At 31.9% G+C, this 16,937-nt stretch overlaps 1 protein-coding gene across 17 annotated transcripts in view; it reads left to right on the top strand.

The window, feature by feature from the left end:
- LOC107994917 (protein kinase C and casein kinase substrate in neurons protein 1) overlaps nucleotides 1–16,937 on the top strand; it is a 52,905-nt gene that overhangs the window by 33,070 nt on the left and 2,898 nt on the right. For 2 of the 17 annotated variants that reach the window (XM_028665193.2, XM_028665194.2), the window contains exons 2-9: nucleotides 11,361–11,752; nucleotides 12,004–12,192; nucleotides 13,457–13,477; nucleotides 14,069–14,149; nucleotides 14,214–14,225; nucleotides 15,174–15,400; nucleotides 15,734–15,854; nucleotides 16,480–16,590. In XM_028665193.2, the coding sequence (XP_028520994.2) occupies nucleotides 11,390–11,752; nucleotides 12,004–12,192; nucleotides 13,457–13,477; nucleotides 14,069–14,149; nucleotides 14,214–14,225; nucleotides 15,174–15,400; nucleotides 15,734–15,854; nucleotides 16,480–16,590 (1,125 nt within the window). In that variant the 5' untranslated portion in view covers nucleotides 11,361–11,389. Of the gene's footprint in view, nucleotides 1–11,360; nucleotides 11,753–11,948; nucleotides 12,193–12,237; nucleotides 12,324–13,147; nucleotides 13,478–14,068; nucleotides 14,150–14,213; nucleotides 14,226–15,173; nucleotides 15,401–15,733; nucleotides 15,855–16,479; nucleotides 16,591–16,937 lie in introns of those variants that run through there. The other 15 variants (XM_017052070.3, XM_062081145.1, XM_017052069.3 and 12 more) reach the window with 10 other exon arrangements.

Raw genomic sequence — 16,937 nt, 5'->3', positions numbered from 1 at the left:
CGACTGAACGACGCCATTCAATTTTGATTCACCGTTAATCAAAGCTCTCGTCCTGGTCAAGCTCTAATACTGATCATTAACCTTGACTTTCCTCGCCGATACGAATTAATTCGATCATAGCTCGTCCCTCTGTATCAGGGATCTGACCCTGTTTACGAGGCAGGGAGATGATAATTAATCTACGCGGCTTCCTAACTTCCATTCCATTCCATTCCGGAATATTTTTAAACCGACCCACAATTGAATTAAAAGAATGGAAAAATAATTATGACAAAAGGAAAGTTTGGGTTAAATTGAAACGGAACGTCGTTAATTAAAAGTTTGAATCCGTGGCGTGAAATTACCGTACAAAAATACACCGTGTTCCGCGATAATTCAAATGGATATCCGACACGAGATTCGTATATTTTAAAATTTTATATTTGGCAAATAACGAAGTGGCAGGTGTGGAGAATTTGGAAAGAGATAGAGATCGAAATAATTAAATTGAAAAGGGTTTGAACGATGAATTGGTCCTCGAATAACATAAAAAAATATAAAAAATAATTTTCCAAATTTCTTTTTCCTTATTTATTATTACTGCCTCGACTAATCTCGTTTTCCATTAAACTCGTTATTCGCTTCGTTTGGCAAATGAGCAAGTAAACAGATATATACAAAATGGAGATGAAATGAACGATAATAATTGTTAATTATCATTCTTGCCAATCTCGGTTGGCCATAATTAAACCCATAAACGTCTCGCTTCGGTTTCCAGTCGAAAATGAAATCTCGACTGCCCGGAGAAGATGAAACACGGCGTTGAGATTTGTCGGAACCTTTACGCCTCGAATATTTCAAGAACTCCCCCACCTCTCCCTCCCCTGTCTCCGTGTCACTCCGCTCGCTACTCTCATCCATTTTCCAGCCTTTTGTTGGAATTTCGCTTACTTAATACTCGCGGTGAAAAGAATTTGGAAAGCAGCAAGTGGCTTGAAGAAGACGATGAGAAAAAGGGAAATGGGGGAGGAGGAAGTTGTAGGAAGTAGTGATTCTCTATGGCTCGAGACTCGTCATACTACGTTGCTTCGGTTAATCGAAGGATCGGCCAATTAGGTGATTTTATCCTTAGCATCGTGTCTCTGCGTCTTCCTAAATTAGTATTGTTAAAGTTTTCTCTAGTTTTTTCTTTTCTTTTCGATATCTAATTTCTTCGTTTCTTCTTTGAAATATGGCCGTCTTTAAAAATGGTTTATCTCGAGTGAGAATTATATTTGTATTGAGTAATTGAAAATTTTATCGGACGATGTTGAGAAGGAACGTAGAATTTTTTTTTCTATATTTTCTTTTTTGAATCAGGAATATCAAACGTGTCAATTGGCGCAATTTCTTAAATGTGCGTTTAATGATCAATAATAGAATCTAGGGTAATTATAATTTCTCTAGTGAATATTCAATTAGAGAGAGAAAGAGAGAGAAAAGAAAAGTATGAATGAGATACATTGTAAGAAATATATATAAAGAAATGTCAAATGCGAACAGCATAGGGCAAGTTTGTGTATAAATCCCAAAGGAGGATTTTGAGCATAAAGAAAGGATTTGAATCTGGATCGATGCTGAAATAGGTCTTGACAAAAAGCTCTTTTGTTCGAGGAAGACAGCCCCTTGAATTGAAGAGGCTCGTGCAACTTTGTATTGCTATGCCAATTTCTATCTTCATTTATAATTGCTGTTCGTATTTTTAGTTTTTTTTTTTTTTTTTTTTCGTTGCGACGAAATTACAAACCCGATTAAATCACAATTTTATTCAAAGATTCATCCGACGCAATTCAATATCTCGAATAAAATAAAATTCGAGATACGAAAAAATAAACGTTTTATTGGAAAATATTAAAAGTAATTGATTTCTCTCTTTTTTTTTAATCATCTTGAAAGCGCCATTATACATTAATAAATACGAGAAATATCGTTTTCGATAGAATAAAAATTATTTTTCGTCCCTTCAGTTGCTCTTCTCTAAAAAAAAATAAAAAAAAAAAGATTCGTCACATTTCGTTCAAATTTACTAAATATTCGTTTATGATATTTCTTTATTTGCAATTGATGATTTCCAAGTGTCATAACAGTGACCCGTCTTCTAATGACGTCATGAACTAAAGGGCTTTTTGTCCAAGGCCAATGGAAAAAGCTTGGCCTAATTGCAACGTGCCTTGTGTTTTCCAACTCTCGAAATTCTGAGAGAATACAACCAACGAGCATTTCGTGTTTCTCTGAACGTAATACAGAGTACAATATAGAAAAATATATATATAATGGAATTATTAAAAACGCATACGTATCCATTATAAAATAACAGAATTGAGATACGATTTAAATCTACCTATAACAATAAGATATTATCGGATAAAGAAATACGTAATATTATTGTGTTATAATTACTTCGATATCGTTACGATTATTTGTTTTATCAGCAATCTGTATTTACATACAGCGTTTAATTAAGGAGAAGCAAGTAAAATTTATAATTCAACTTTTATAATTTTGTTTATATTCTTATTATTCTCATTGCTTTTTTTTTTTGAATATCTCTGACCAATCTCGGAAGGAAGAATACATAATTATTATACATCGAGTTAAAAATTCCGTTTTTACGTACGCTTCCTCTTTACGTTTCGAAAATCTGGCAATTTGCCCGAAAGCTTTCACTATTCATCCCGCAAAGCAACCTAAAAATACACGCAAAACCGGAAACTAACCGACCACTATTCGCGACATTATATTTCCTTCACACGCAGAATGGATAATGAAATTTTCTTCTTGAAACTTTCTTCTTCCTCCGATCAATATATTTCTATCTTTAATAAAAATATTCGTAAACGAATCGACAGACCGAATTCGATTTCAACGAAATGCAATAATTATATAATAACAAAGATGAATTTATACATTTCGACTAATGAATTATGAATAGAAACCGATTGACATTCGGTTCGCTTAATTTATCGGAATTCAATAACCGGGCTAACCTAGATTTATATTTAGGGAATAGCTCGATATCATCCAACGCGAGATAAAATATGTAAAATGGACAGATAAGGATAACACGTATAACACAATTGTATGCACGTATAATGACGCGATGTATATAAAAATTCGTGATGATTTTCTTTTATAATTAAAATATTTTACGCGGACAGATACGCGCTTATATAAGTTTGCTGTCTTTCGATCTTTTTATCAAAGCGACGAAACGCATTAACCCATTTTATTTCAATCGTGCCGTAAAATTGGGTGTATTATACGGATACTGCACATAAATTCAAGGACGTAATGAAAAGCGTAACCGGGTCGATCTCTAGTAACCTCGTCGTGTGGTCGACAGATTGCTGTTACACTGTTTCATTGTCAAACGCACCCATTCTGACGACGATATCCAAATCACGATTGTATCGAGTTTAAAATTCGATATTTTTTATATCGACAATATATAATTATCATTGAAATTTAGAATTTTTTTTTCAGAAGTTATATATGTAATTAAAAATCAATATCGATTTATACATGTTCCGTGCAATTAGAGATTCAGACAATTTCGTTTAAAAAACTAATTTATTTCGATTTTTTTTCCCAATCTTCGAAATTTTGTCTGAAATCCGAAGAAAAATTGTTCTCGATGCGCATCGTTCATCGCCAATATCGAAAACTTACGATGAAACTTTTGTCCAAATTCATCCAGCATATTGCAGGATACATCGAGAAGAAGTAAAGAAATTTCGATGAAATTTTTTTCAATTCTTCAAATGCAATCATCGATCTGCCCTGAATATAATTTATTCAAAACTATCCGTGAAAGGATGATTCTTCGCGAATCTATTCCCCTTCAGGTAAAGGGCCACATTGAGAACATGAATTGCCCAACGTGTCGCCACAGAAAGAGCCTCATTTCCCTGCACAATCACGTTTCCGGCTCTCTTTGAGACGCTCCAGAAAGCCACATCTAGGAAGCAAGGAGTTAAGAAGTTGGTGGATAAGAGAGGTCAACATCCATTTACCTCGAAGATAGTTCGAGTTCGATCCTCGAAAGATAATTTTCCGAATGAGATGCGTGGTAAAAATTTATTATATCGATATTTTTTTTTGATTTTTGTTTTAACAATATCAATAAATAAATATCTCTTGGGAAAATTTATCGTAAAGTTGATCGAATTGTTACGTAAAAAAAAAAAATGTTTCGTTAAATTATCGACAGATTGTCGATAACTGTCAAACGCGTGGAAGTGAAGATGTTATCTCACTTCCTGAACTTTTCTCCATAAATTGGACAGTTGTGAACGATTTTCTGGTATATTCAGTGAAAATAATAATTTCTTGATGCGAAGTGAAGTTGTATAAATATCGTTGTTTCGTAACACGATATTATCTTAATCATTATCGAATTTATTTGATGAAAATATTAAATTAATATTCTCGCTCGCGTTACATTACTTCGTGTTACATTTTCTTTATTTTTAATCCTTGATCAGGCGGAAATCTGTTGGTCGAAAGTTAGTTCGAATGATAAATAAAAAGAATAGATTGGAATTTGTAGGTTATGTTTCTCAAGTCAAAAGTCCTCCTTGGAACGCGAATACGAATCTTGAACAACGTCGAAATTTTCCATTTATAGAAATCCAATTGTTTTAAATTCGTTTGATGAAGTAAATGAATTTGGACAAATAACATTTTGTTATATCGATTTTCTCTACAACGTGTGTGCAAATGCACAAATTTGTCCGTAGAATTAGGCCAGCCACGTCCCGTTTATTACATATACGTCCCGTCCCCAAAAAATAAATAAACAAGGGCATAGAGGCGCATAGTTGGCACAAAAGGAATTCGATACACGTAAACGTTCTTACTCTCCTCCTCCTTCTTCTCCTGCTCCTCCTTCTCCTCCTCCTTCTCCTTCTTCCTCCTCACGGCATCGCTTTTAAAGGCCGTCCATTTCCTTCTGCCTGTGTATTCCCACCATTGTATTCACCGTTGCATCGCGACACGAATTCCACGACGAGACGAGATTTGTGATCTCTTGTGGTATCACTCACGTGCCTTTAGTTAACAATCTGTTTAAAAGTAGTCTACCAGCTTGCGCAGCTTGTTCGTTCTTCCGTTCTTGCCAGCCGTTTTACTCTTTCCTATTCGATGTGTATACGATGATTATCCGTTTAGATAAGGAAAGAAATCTTGTGCATTTCTGCTCAAGATTTTATCTTAATGATGAATAAGAGAGAGCGAGTAGTATTCGTATATAAAATTATTTATATTTGTTGTTATTATTATTGTTGAAAAATTGCACGTTATTTATTATCAATTTTAGATTTCGCTAAAATTCTTCCCTATCTTTTATTTTTATCTTTTCCATATGTGTGCATGTGTGTGCATAAAAAGGTTTATTTATAATTATGTTTATAACAAGCGTGTACAGAGACAAACACGAATACGCGTGTAAAAGTTTCTTCAACGTATTCTTGCTATTAATACCATAGAGTGAAAATATAACGTTCTGATGTAATCGTATCAACGATAACCGTTTATTTTTACATAAAACTTAACTGAATTTAATCTTGTCTTCTTCCGTTATTGGAAACGATTGTCACGGTCGAGGCCGAGATGTAATATCGACATATGATTCAAAAATTACAATTTTTTTTTTAAATTGTTAATATATGAAATTGTAATATTTAACGTGAATATTTATAAAAATTGGAAACTTTCGTTAAAATCGTGTTACATATATTTATTTTAAAAAAGTTATAGAATGCCTCGTTCCATCGAAGATAATACAAAAATTGGTTGACAACGTGTATATATCGAATCGTTTCTACGTTTATTCTCATCTCGCAATATCTTATCAACATTTTTTTCTCGCCGACAATTTTATCATATCGATGTAAAAAAAAACAATCTAAAGAAAAATACGACCATCGAAGATAAATTTTCCCCCTTTTATTGACCAAAATTTTTATTGATCGTAACGTTTTATCGATAGAATTAAATATTAGAATTTATATATATATATATATATATCGCGTCTGGAAGAACTGGCGAATGCGCCACGATTTCTAAATGCGAATGTACTGTTTTTTTTTTTTTTTTCTTTCATTGCTCTTTTCAGTATCGAATCGAATGGTTTGATAATCGCGACATAACAAACGAAACGAGCTCGATGATTCATCTGGAATTGTATTTCGCCGACTCGTTTTCGTTTCTCCTTTTTACGAGCGATTATGTAAAAGGCGACGATTTAATCGTCATTGATGTGATTACGTATCGTTTCGTTTATTAGGCATTGATCCATCGGCGAATCGCCTTTGACATCGCATTTTATTTTTAGATAACACCGTGTTTCCCAATTACTCACTTTCTCCAATTTTATTTTCCCGATTAACGGGTAATTGGTTATGTTACGTAAGGGTAAAAAATGTTTACGAACAGTTTAATACATTGGATTAATTAGAAATCGAGATTTTCTTGGAGATAATTGAGCTTTAAAAAAATTATGGAATTAATTTATCGTCGAGTTTTACGATTCGATCGAGATGAAGAAATATTATTCAAATTCGTTCGAAATACGAATCGATCGAGGAGATGAAAGATACGGAATTATCGATATTTTCGTGTAGAGTGCAATCAAATTTAAATAGCTTTAGATAAAAAAATGTGATTACTTAGATAAAGATGATCAAATGATAGGATGATATCTTTGCTCTTTTCTCCAGACGTGTACATTGGAGATGTCCTCTTTTGCAGTGAGATATTTCGTTATTGTAATATTTTTCGTAATACGAGAAAAAAAATTAGATCGTATTTTCTGTTTATAAATAGATCGGTGCATTATGTAATCGTATGTTGCACAATAATGGGAACGAAGCTGGGATAACTACCACCGGACACTAAAACGTCGAAATCTGATCGTTCGATGTTCAATGATATTCAAGGATTTTCAAGTTCAAGATTGTGCGATATTTGTAGTTTCAAAATATATATTCATTTATCATAATGATTTATGAAACGAGTTGGATATAACTGGATGATATAAGTGATAAATATTGTAATTTGTTTAAACCAGTTAAACCAGTCAAAGTACATTAACATAGATATACCTGTATTCAATAGATTTTTCTAAAATTGCATAATTTTCCTCGTAGCATAATTCTTTATCTTTCAAAATATCCATATTTTACTTATAATACGAAACAAATATAAATATGATATAGGGTATACATATATATTTTATAACCATTCTATATCTCAAAATGGCACACTTTTTCCAAAATCAAAAGGGAGCAAAATAAAATGATAAAAGATGGCGCGTATATTCACCATTACGCCGTTCGTTTTCCTAGCTAAAGGGTCCTTTCAGAAGCACGAATAACCATTCAATAGCAATAATCGTGGCGCCTCTGGTATCGTAGCGCTTATCGAGCTGGTAGAGCAACATTCCACGCTTGGGAATGACCGCACTCATTCCCTCGTGTGCTCTCCTGCGAAAGGATTCTGCGGGAAGGTGCAGTGCCTCTCTCGTCACGCTCGTGCGCTGCGCATCGCTCGTCCACACAGTGAGCGTAAACACGCTCACACACGCGCACACAAATTTCACGTGAAGGTGAAAGAAACAGGAAACCATTTCGTTCACCTGTTCCTCGCTCGAGAGACGCCGAAAATCGAACTCCACGAAGCCTTGATTCGACCTTCTCCTCCTCCGCACACTAAAGGCTTCTCGACACTCCTGGACTGGCAGCATTCCACGATTTATGCTTCTTCTTTCGCATTTTTCATCCTTTCGCTTCTTTTTATCTCGTCTCTTTTTTCGATGACTTTTTCATCGCGCTATTCTGTAATTTCTTCGTATATACGTTTATAGATTTCTTTTTTATCTTGGATCGATAATTGAAGTGGTAAGCAGTTGTTTATCGGTAAGCAGTGAATACCGATAGAGTAATTAAGGAAAATTGATTGTGGTTTTGGAATTATAGTTTTTTTTTTTTTGTATTTTAACAATTTTCTAGGAATTTTTAGTGATTAGAAAAAAAAATTTATTGAATTTTGTTAAAGATTTGGGAATTTATGGATTCTAATAAATATTATCTATAGTTTAATATTAATTTCATTAATACATTTGAGAAACAGTATAAAATGTTTCTTTTTTTATAATTTTCCAAGGATAGAATTGTTTTTGGAATTATAATGAAATATTATTCTCTTTAGATGAATCATAAAGAAAAAGAAATTCTTAATAAAGTTTCTTCTGATTATTGTAAAGAAATATTTAAAGCTTTTGTAGAATATTTTCACGGTTAATTAAACAAGTGAAAGAGAGACTCAAGGATAAATAGATACAGAATCAAACTTGTTGAAGATTTAAATCTTCTATCTTCTTTCTTCAGTTGAAAATAAAATTATGAAATCTAGATCAAAATTTATTTCCATAAAAATTGTTTCAAGAAATAAAATTCAAGAAATGTTTCACATAACAAACGAACGTAATTTTATGGTCATGGATCACGCAAATTCTACACGACAAACAATGTAAATTATGTAGTTTTTAAAACTCGTAAATTATACTATGCGCATTTCTAAAGTAATTAAAATTCATCTTACGTAGATTACGATAAGAAAAATCTTACGGTATCATATATCGTGTTATATAGTGTAATTTACAATGTGATACGATTCAATCTTTAACATTTTATCTCTTTTAACAATATCACTCAATTAAAACAGTATTATTCAATATAATGCATTAACTTTTGTAGAAACCTTTACTTGTAAGAATACTAATAGAATTTCAATTGTTTGTATCTAAAAAATATTCAATTTAATTTATTTCAAATGGTCACTTTAAATAAATTTTAATATTATAATCAAAAATCTTTAGACAGGATCGATAGATAGTTTATTATAACAAAGTGAAACATACTGTACGATAAAATATTTAATTTCGCATTATTACAAATTCATATTGATACAAAATATAAATACATATCACATTTTGTCGAGATAAATAATAATTCGATAAAGTAATAAATTATATTGAATATATAAATAATAAATAACAGAGAATTTAGTATTCAGTCATACTCGAATTAAATAATTTTGTTTGTAATTATGTTTTCATGATAAATTGATTGATTTATTTCGAGTGGAAATTATATGGAAATAACAAATATCGTAGATTATATACATTCACAATATCGAATAATAATTTAATAGATCCATTCTCTGTAATCATTTTTATTTCATATTGCTTATGCACTCATCGTAATGACACAACTAAAAAAAATTACGATTTTAAATCATCAAAATTGATAAAAATTGATAGAAAGATTTTTAATACAAATTATGATACATTATTGGAACAAGTATACAATCTATAATTTCGTTACACGAAGAAAAATTGAATGGCCTTAATATATAAATAATTATTTTAGATCAGTTCGTCGATTATTTTTTTTAACAGATTATCGTGGGATAAAATGTTTTGATCTCGGTTAATCGTCGAGCATAACTCGTTTTTACGAATTGAAAAAAAAGCAATCGTGAATCTAAATCCATTTCATCAACGATCGTTACGACCGTTATATGTATGTTGCTGGCGTAATTCCGTTCAACTCGAGTAATATTGATGCAATGTGTCCCCATTAACAACCACTTTGTTTCAATGAAAGAGCTGAGCTTGCAATCCAAATATCTCGATTGCATTGGCGAAGCATCGAACTCTGGGAACAAGAGTGTGTCGACTCGATTTTATAATTCCTTGAAATTGATACTCGAGACGCGATCCTTGTGAGAATCCTATAGAGATAATTAAGAGAACCGTGAGATAATCCAATAATAAATTATACTTATTCGATACTGTTAAAATTTTTTTCATTATATATGCGATTGTTAATTTTACAATTCAAAATAAATTGTATAACAAATTTAAAATTCTCTCTTCTTATATATTATTGCGTTGACAGTTTTTGAAACTGACATGAATATTTAATTTAATTGTCGATAATCGTAGAATGAGAAATAAGAAAATAAATTCCTTCTACGTTTCTTTTCTATACCGAGAGAAGTCTACAAAATAATTCATGGAACAGTGGTTCTTGACTCTTTAGATTCAATACCTATCTACTTTCTCCAAAACTTCCAGCTATATAAGTTTATATAAGTTTCTTGGCAACGTGCCAATAATGCTCTCATATTCTTATTGGTGATTAAACTTTACCGAGCACGTTACCATAAATTTTAATAGGAAAAATTCTGTTCAAACGAGAACTTTGGGTAACTTCTGAATATATATTTTTACAATTGTAATAAAATTTTTCTTTTAATCTTTTTTTTTTTTTTTTTATTTCTATAATTATTGTAACTGAAGAGAAGATAATTAAAATAATTATTATTGTGTTTAAATATTTAATAAATCCAATAATATTAAATTAATATTATTTTTTTTTTTTTATTCTATGAACATATCGGGATACTGCAAATTCGTTTAATTATTCGCTCGATCCAGTTTGATTCATTTACGCAAAAAAAAGAAAAAATATATATATATATAAATTCGTATCTCCGTTTTATAGAAGTCGCGATAAAATTGTACAGTTACGAAATGTTAAACCACAATTATGATACGACGCGAAATTTGCATGTGTGCCAGATTTAGGAGATGCAACGAGTCCAACGAGCTATTCCAGCTAATTGTCATTACACTACCGTTGACCCAATCTGACAATCTGCACAATTTGTCACAACCAGACAAGATTTTTATTACAATCGTAATCAATATTACACCCAACCGCTTACTTTTAATCAACCTTAAAATATCTTGGACTTAATCTAAGATCTTGGAAACTTAACAATCTCCATCCACGATGGAATGTATCGTTCTGTGTATCGTGAAAGTTAATCGAACGATGGAAAAGGTATATATGTGATTGGAAAAGAGAAGAGAATTTCGAAATAAACCGATTGCCATTTGTCGTCATGCATAATCTTCGTTATGGATGGAATCCATTGCGAATCGATATAAACTTTTTTCAATCGTTAACATTTTAATATAGAATATTTCATTATTTTTTTTATTTGTTCTGTTTAAAGAGAGATTAATTTTATTATTTTGACAAATTTTTTATATATTTTTACATTCCTTTCCATGATTGGATAACACAATAATAAAAGAAATAAAAAAATTAAAAAAAGATATCGATCGAATCTAAGGTCTAATCTAATTAATCGTTCGCTCTGTATTATCGACGATGGTAATCCAAGCGGATAGAAGATTTGCAGTAGATATAATAAAGGAAATTTGTTAAAAAAAATTATTCTAAATTATTAATTTTATTTAATTTCAGGTGAAAGGAATTTCTCGACTTAGGCTAGGATGTCACATCACAGCGACGACAACATGCTGATAGCAACCTCGGACTCTTTCTGGGAGCCGGGTAATTACAAACGAACGACCAAGAGGATCGAGGACGGGCACAAATTGTGCGACAGCTTGATAACTCTGGTCCAGGAAAGAGCGGAGATCGAGAAGAGTTATGCGAAAGCATTGAAGAATTGGTCGAAAAATTGGAACGACAAGATCGAGAAGGGGCCGGAATATGGAACCACCGAGGCTGCCTGGAAAGGTGTCCTCGTCGAGTCGGAAAGGCTGTGCGATCTTCATCTCAGGGTCAAGGAGAATCTCTGTAACGACATCATTCAGCAGGTGAAAACGTGGCAGAAGGAAACGTATCACAAAGTAAGTGCAATTTTTCCTCATGAATGTTGTTCATTACGATATTGGAATGAAAATTTTCTTATTTCAATCTATCAATGAATTATATATATATCTTTCCAGTCAAATAAAATTTCCAATCAAATTGAAAGAGATTAACTGTCTTTTGACGATCAACTTTCCGCATAAAAAAAGAAGAAAAATTTCTTTTCCCACGTAGGTTCTCATAATTATCGTTAATATGTTGCACTGTTGGATCTGGTTCGATATTGCAGTCGATGATGACGCTGAAGGAACGGAAGGAGATGGAGGACGCGTTCAAGAAGGCGCAGAAACCGTGGGTGAAGCTTTTGCAAAAGGTGGAAAAAGCGAAGTCCGAGTATCACAACAGTTGCAAAACCGAAAGGACAGCGGCCAACATGGAAAGGAACGCATCGGCGGACAGTTCGCTTTCCCCTGACCAGGTAAGACCATAGTCCGTCCCTCTATGCCGCTGATCACATTGATCAACCGTTACATCATCCTTCGCTCATACGTTATCGACGATTAGCGCAATTATTACGTTATTTAAGTCACAGTGCCTCGCTTTCAGAAGGTACTTTTTTCATTGCCATATAATACGTAACAACACGTAGACAGTTTAATAATTTTGATACGCTTAATAATGGTTAGAGGATTGTTTTGTTGCGTGGAACATTATTTATCGATCGGGGAAACCTAACCTAACTTGATCCACTAAAGTTTCACGTTATTCGTTATTCGTTTTAGTTAGTAAAGATTTATCGTGATTTTTATTTTATCGTATTTCGTGTAAATCAAAGTTGTTTTTCTTTTTTCATTGCCATATAATGTAACAATACGTAAACAACTTAATAATTTTGATACGGTTAATAATAGGTAGAGAATTGTTTTGTTGCGTGGAACATTATTTATTATCGAATGGAAAAACCTAACCTAACTTTTCGATCCACTTCGGTTAAAGTTTCATATTATTCGAGTTTGTAAAGATTTATCGTGATTTTTATTTTATTGTTGCCTGTAGATTAAAGTTTTTTTTCAAAGTTCTTACGTAACCTAACTTAACCTAACCTAATCCGTTTAAAAGTTTCACGTTACCGAAGATTTATTATTTTATTATTGAGTATAGATCAAAGTTCTTATCGAAAAATTGTTCATTTAATGTTTCATTCACGTCAGAATCGAGTGAAAAGAAAGTTTTTTTTTTTCTGTTATTACACGCATCCTCGATAATAAATTAAATAATCTACCGAGTAATCTTGTGTAAAAAAAACATTTCTTTAATTAACATTCTTTTACGCTGTGTTTAATCTTCCTTGATATTCTAAGTGAAAAAAAATGAAGAATATTTTTATTTAGGTATTTTTTTCTAGCATAATGTAATCCTCCAACTATTTTCAGGAGCCATTTGAAAGAAGAAGAAGGAAAAAAAGAGAAATTTTAAATATTAAATACAGTACTTACAAATGTAAAATATAAATTTTACCGATGTAAAATTATGTATAAAAAGAAAAAACAAAAATTAAGCGCCTTCTAAAGCGAACAGTACTCTTGACAAAACATACATACGCGTACGCGCACACATACATAATGATACCATATGTACACGTGTGTGTATTAACTCTTAAACATTAGTATGCATCACGATCACGCATTCGCGGCTCAATATAAAAGTAGATACTGTTGTTCTTTAGCAAGTATTATTTTCAGATGGCCCGAGGTTCTGAAAACGTATGTGAACAAAAATCTCGTGTTAATCTTTATCGAAAGTATTGCATGCCGTGTTGTCCTGTGTCCTCGATATTTATTATCGATATAATACGTACATATGTCTCTTCCAATTGTTTAGTAACTTACTGCTTCCAAATTCTCGTGAATGCCCGATTAATCATTTTCTGCACGTTTCGATTGTCGATTAATCCTTCATTCGTTACTCGCCAGTATTAACTTCATAAATTCTTTTTAATACATTATAATAATAATTGTTGATTAATATATAATTTTAAAAAAAAAACTTTCAATATGAGATTTATATGAAAAAAGAAAAAGGTAAAATTTATTTTACGTTAAATAAAATCATAGAATTTCGCACAGAATTATATATACATATATACATATATATGTATATGTATATATATATATATACATACTTTTATTTTCAATTTGCATTTTCACTTTTTATTATTTTTTCGAAGGCTTCGAAACCTGTTTTAAAATAGAAATAACGAGAAAAAGTATTATTATACGTCCCGGCATTTGAGAAATTCGATTAATCGCCATACGAGAGGCGATCTTCTGAAAAAAGGCTAACGACGTTTTTAGATGACAGTTTGTGGATGTGATGCATGGGCCCTCAGAATACGAAAAGCCTTTAGGAAATCTAAAATAGGAGACGTTCAGCTTGTATGTATAATAATACTGCATGCAGCATGTATCTTGATTAACATTCTCTCATTTTTCATTACAGAAAGCTCTGCTGGTAAGCGAATTTTTATCTCATTCAAGCTTTCCTTCGATTAAATGTGGATGATTCATATCATGCAAACATCGGGCCCTTTAAACAGCATAATTTCAATAATTGGAATGTAATTTTTTAAACAATTCGAAACGAGAAAAAAGAATAATAGTTTTTTTCTTAAAACATAAAAAAACACTGTTAACAAAATTAAATATCACGTGGAATTAAAACGCAATGCAATCAATTTTTCATATCTAATTCTGAAAGTTATCGTGCTCGATGATTGCTCGTTATTATTACCTAGAAATAAAGTGCAATGCTTTAATATATTTCAATATAGAATTTTCTTTTATATGTCTTTATATGCGTAATTCTAAATTCTTCTTAAAAACTAGTGTATGCCAATTAATTGTTTAGCAACTTAATTAGTAATTTGTAATTTCAAAAAAACATATAACAACATCTCTACAATATTTTTATACACAAATCTTACAACAATTGTTACAATATATTCTACTACAGATTTTACAGAACATATTACAACACAATTAATAATAGAAAACAACTTCGTGTAAATTAAATTATTATTACTATCTTTTTTATATATATATATTAATTGTATCGCATGAATCAATATTTGCTATCGCAGCTTATAGAAATGTATCTATTAGAAACCACGCTTATTTTTTTTTCAAACGTATGCCATCACGATATCTATACGCTAGGTAAGCTTGAGGGTAAAGAATTGGGATTTTCGTCATAAATAATACATTATACAGAACACCCAAGTGCTAAGGCAATCATTTATGAAAACATGTAAAAATTAGAAATATTTTTCCTTCGTTATTCCTCTCTAGCTCACCAATATGGTTGGGTATGCACCAAGATCTTTACCTTCAATGTAGTACGTGCGATTGTTCGAATTTCAAATGTGAATATTCATCGAGCGCTTCTTTATTTAATCGGCAGGTGAGGAAAATGCAAGACAGGGTGCAGAAGACGAAGGAAGAAGTTCAAAAGGCGAAAGAAAAGTACGAAGCGGCGTTGCAGGAGATTAATCAGTACAATCCTAAATACATGGAGGATATGACCCAGGTGTTCGAAAAGTGTCAAGAGATGGAGGCGCAACGGTTACAGTTCTTCAAAGAGGTCCTATTTGGCATTCATAAATGCCTCAATATATCTCAGGATCCGATGTAAGTGTGTTTAATATGATACATAATTTTATTATAATATGAGAAAACTATTAACTCAATAATTTTTTCAGCACTCAGTTTATGAATATTTAATTATGAATTAATGAATTAATTTTAATCCTAAATGTCACTAATACGTATCTTATATTTAATATGGATAAATAGAATAGAATATTGATTTTTTATCTGGTATACCTTTAACCTTTCAAAAAAAAAATCTATTTATAGAGGATTAAATACTTGTTTCTCTCAGTTAACAGATTGATTGATCTGTTAGATCTGTACAATTTAAAACAATATTTAAAACAAATTTTATTTATCCCCCATTTATAGATTACCACAAATATACGAAGAATTCTATCACACAATTAATAACGCGGATCATGAGAAAGATCTGAAATGGTGGTCGAACAACCATGGTGTAAATATGGCAATGAATTGGCCACAATTCGAGGTAAGATGATAAAATACAAATTTACGCTTTGTAACCATTCTTTTTTTTTTTTTTTTTATCGCATGTAAACTCTTGCTCATAGTTGAGATCTAATGTTAGAAAATATAGTCGTAGCGTGTATTGAAAATATTATGTATTCTTGTTCTTCTCTTTTTATAACTGCATTAATATCGTTCCTTTTTTATACTCTGTATATGTCTCGATATCCTTTGGTATTCAACAACTGCGTTATAAGCAACGATACTGGGTCGTTTAAGGGTTTTAAAATATAAGTCGATACATTAAATTTCTATTAATGATACATTATATTATAGATTAAAATTTCCTACTCTACGCGTATTAATTACAATCTTTTCTTAACGAGAAATTTTACAAATTTAACAATGTAAACCCGAAATTCTCATTATCCAATATACATAGAATAATTTTATTGAACATACGTGTCCGTCTCTCTCCTGTCTAACGATGTATCCCAATGATACAATATTGAATTCCTGTCAAATCTTTGAAAAAAAAAAAAAAAAAGAAAAATGTATAACCCCTATGACGATCGAACAATTTTCCGGAATGCATGCATGTGATTGTCTATTTTTTTTCTTTTTTTTTGGGCGTTGCTATTACGCAGGACTACACAGAGGAGTTCCGTGACATCGCCAAAGGCTCGAAGTCAAAGGAGGCACTTCCGGCTGGCTCCATCACGCTCATCAATCAACGTCCGGTCGGCGAAGATGTGCATGTAAAGTTTTGTTATGTTTTACACTACCAATTCGCGCCTTTCGTTTATACCACCTGCCCAGATATGAGCGAAGATTCATGCACACACATATAAGCACATATGCGCATAAAAAAGGAAATCGAGCTTTTTTTTTTATACCGATCGACAATCACGAAATAATGTCGAAACTGGTAAACACGACGAGGTCACCGAGGATGGGTTTCCTTTTTCAGCTTCTGGTTCGCCTAACTTAACTGAATTAACCGTAACCCGCTATGCGCTTGTTCTTGCACGTAATCGCAGATCTATATCACGGATACACGCCAAGCATGTTTCCACCATTCGATGCTGGAGCGAATTTGCGATGA

The sequence above is a fragment of the Apis cerana genome, linkage group LG1 (assembly GCF_029169275.1).
Source record: "Apis cerana isolate GH-2021 linkage group LG1, AcerK_1.0, whole genome shotgun sequence".
Classification (NCBI taxonomy): domain Eukaryota; kingdom Metazoa; phylum Arthropoda; class Insecta; order Hymenoptera; family Apidae; genus Apis; species Apis cerana.
The sequence above is the reverse complement of the archived record's forward strand: the minus strand, read 5'-3'. Positions and strand labels throughout refer to the sequence as shown.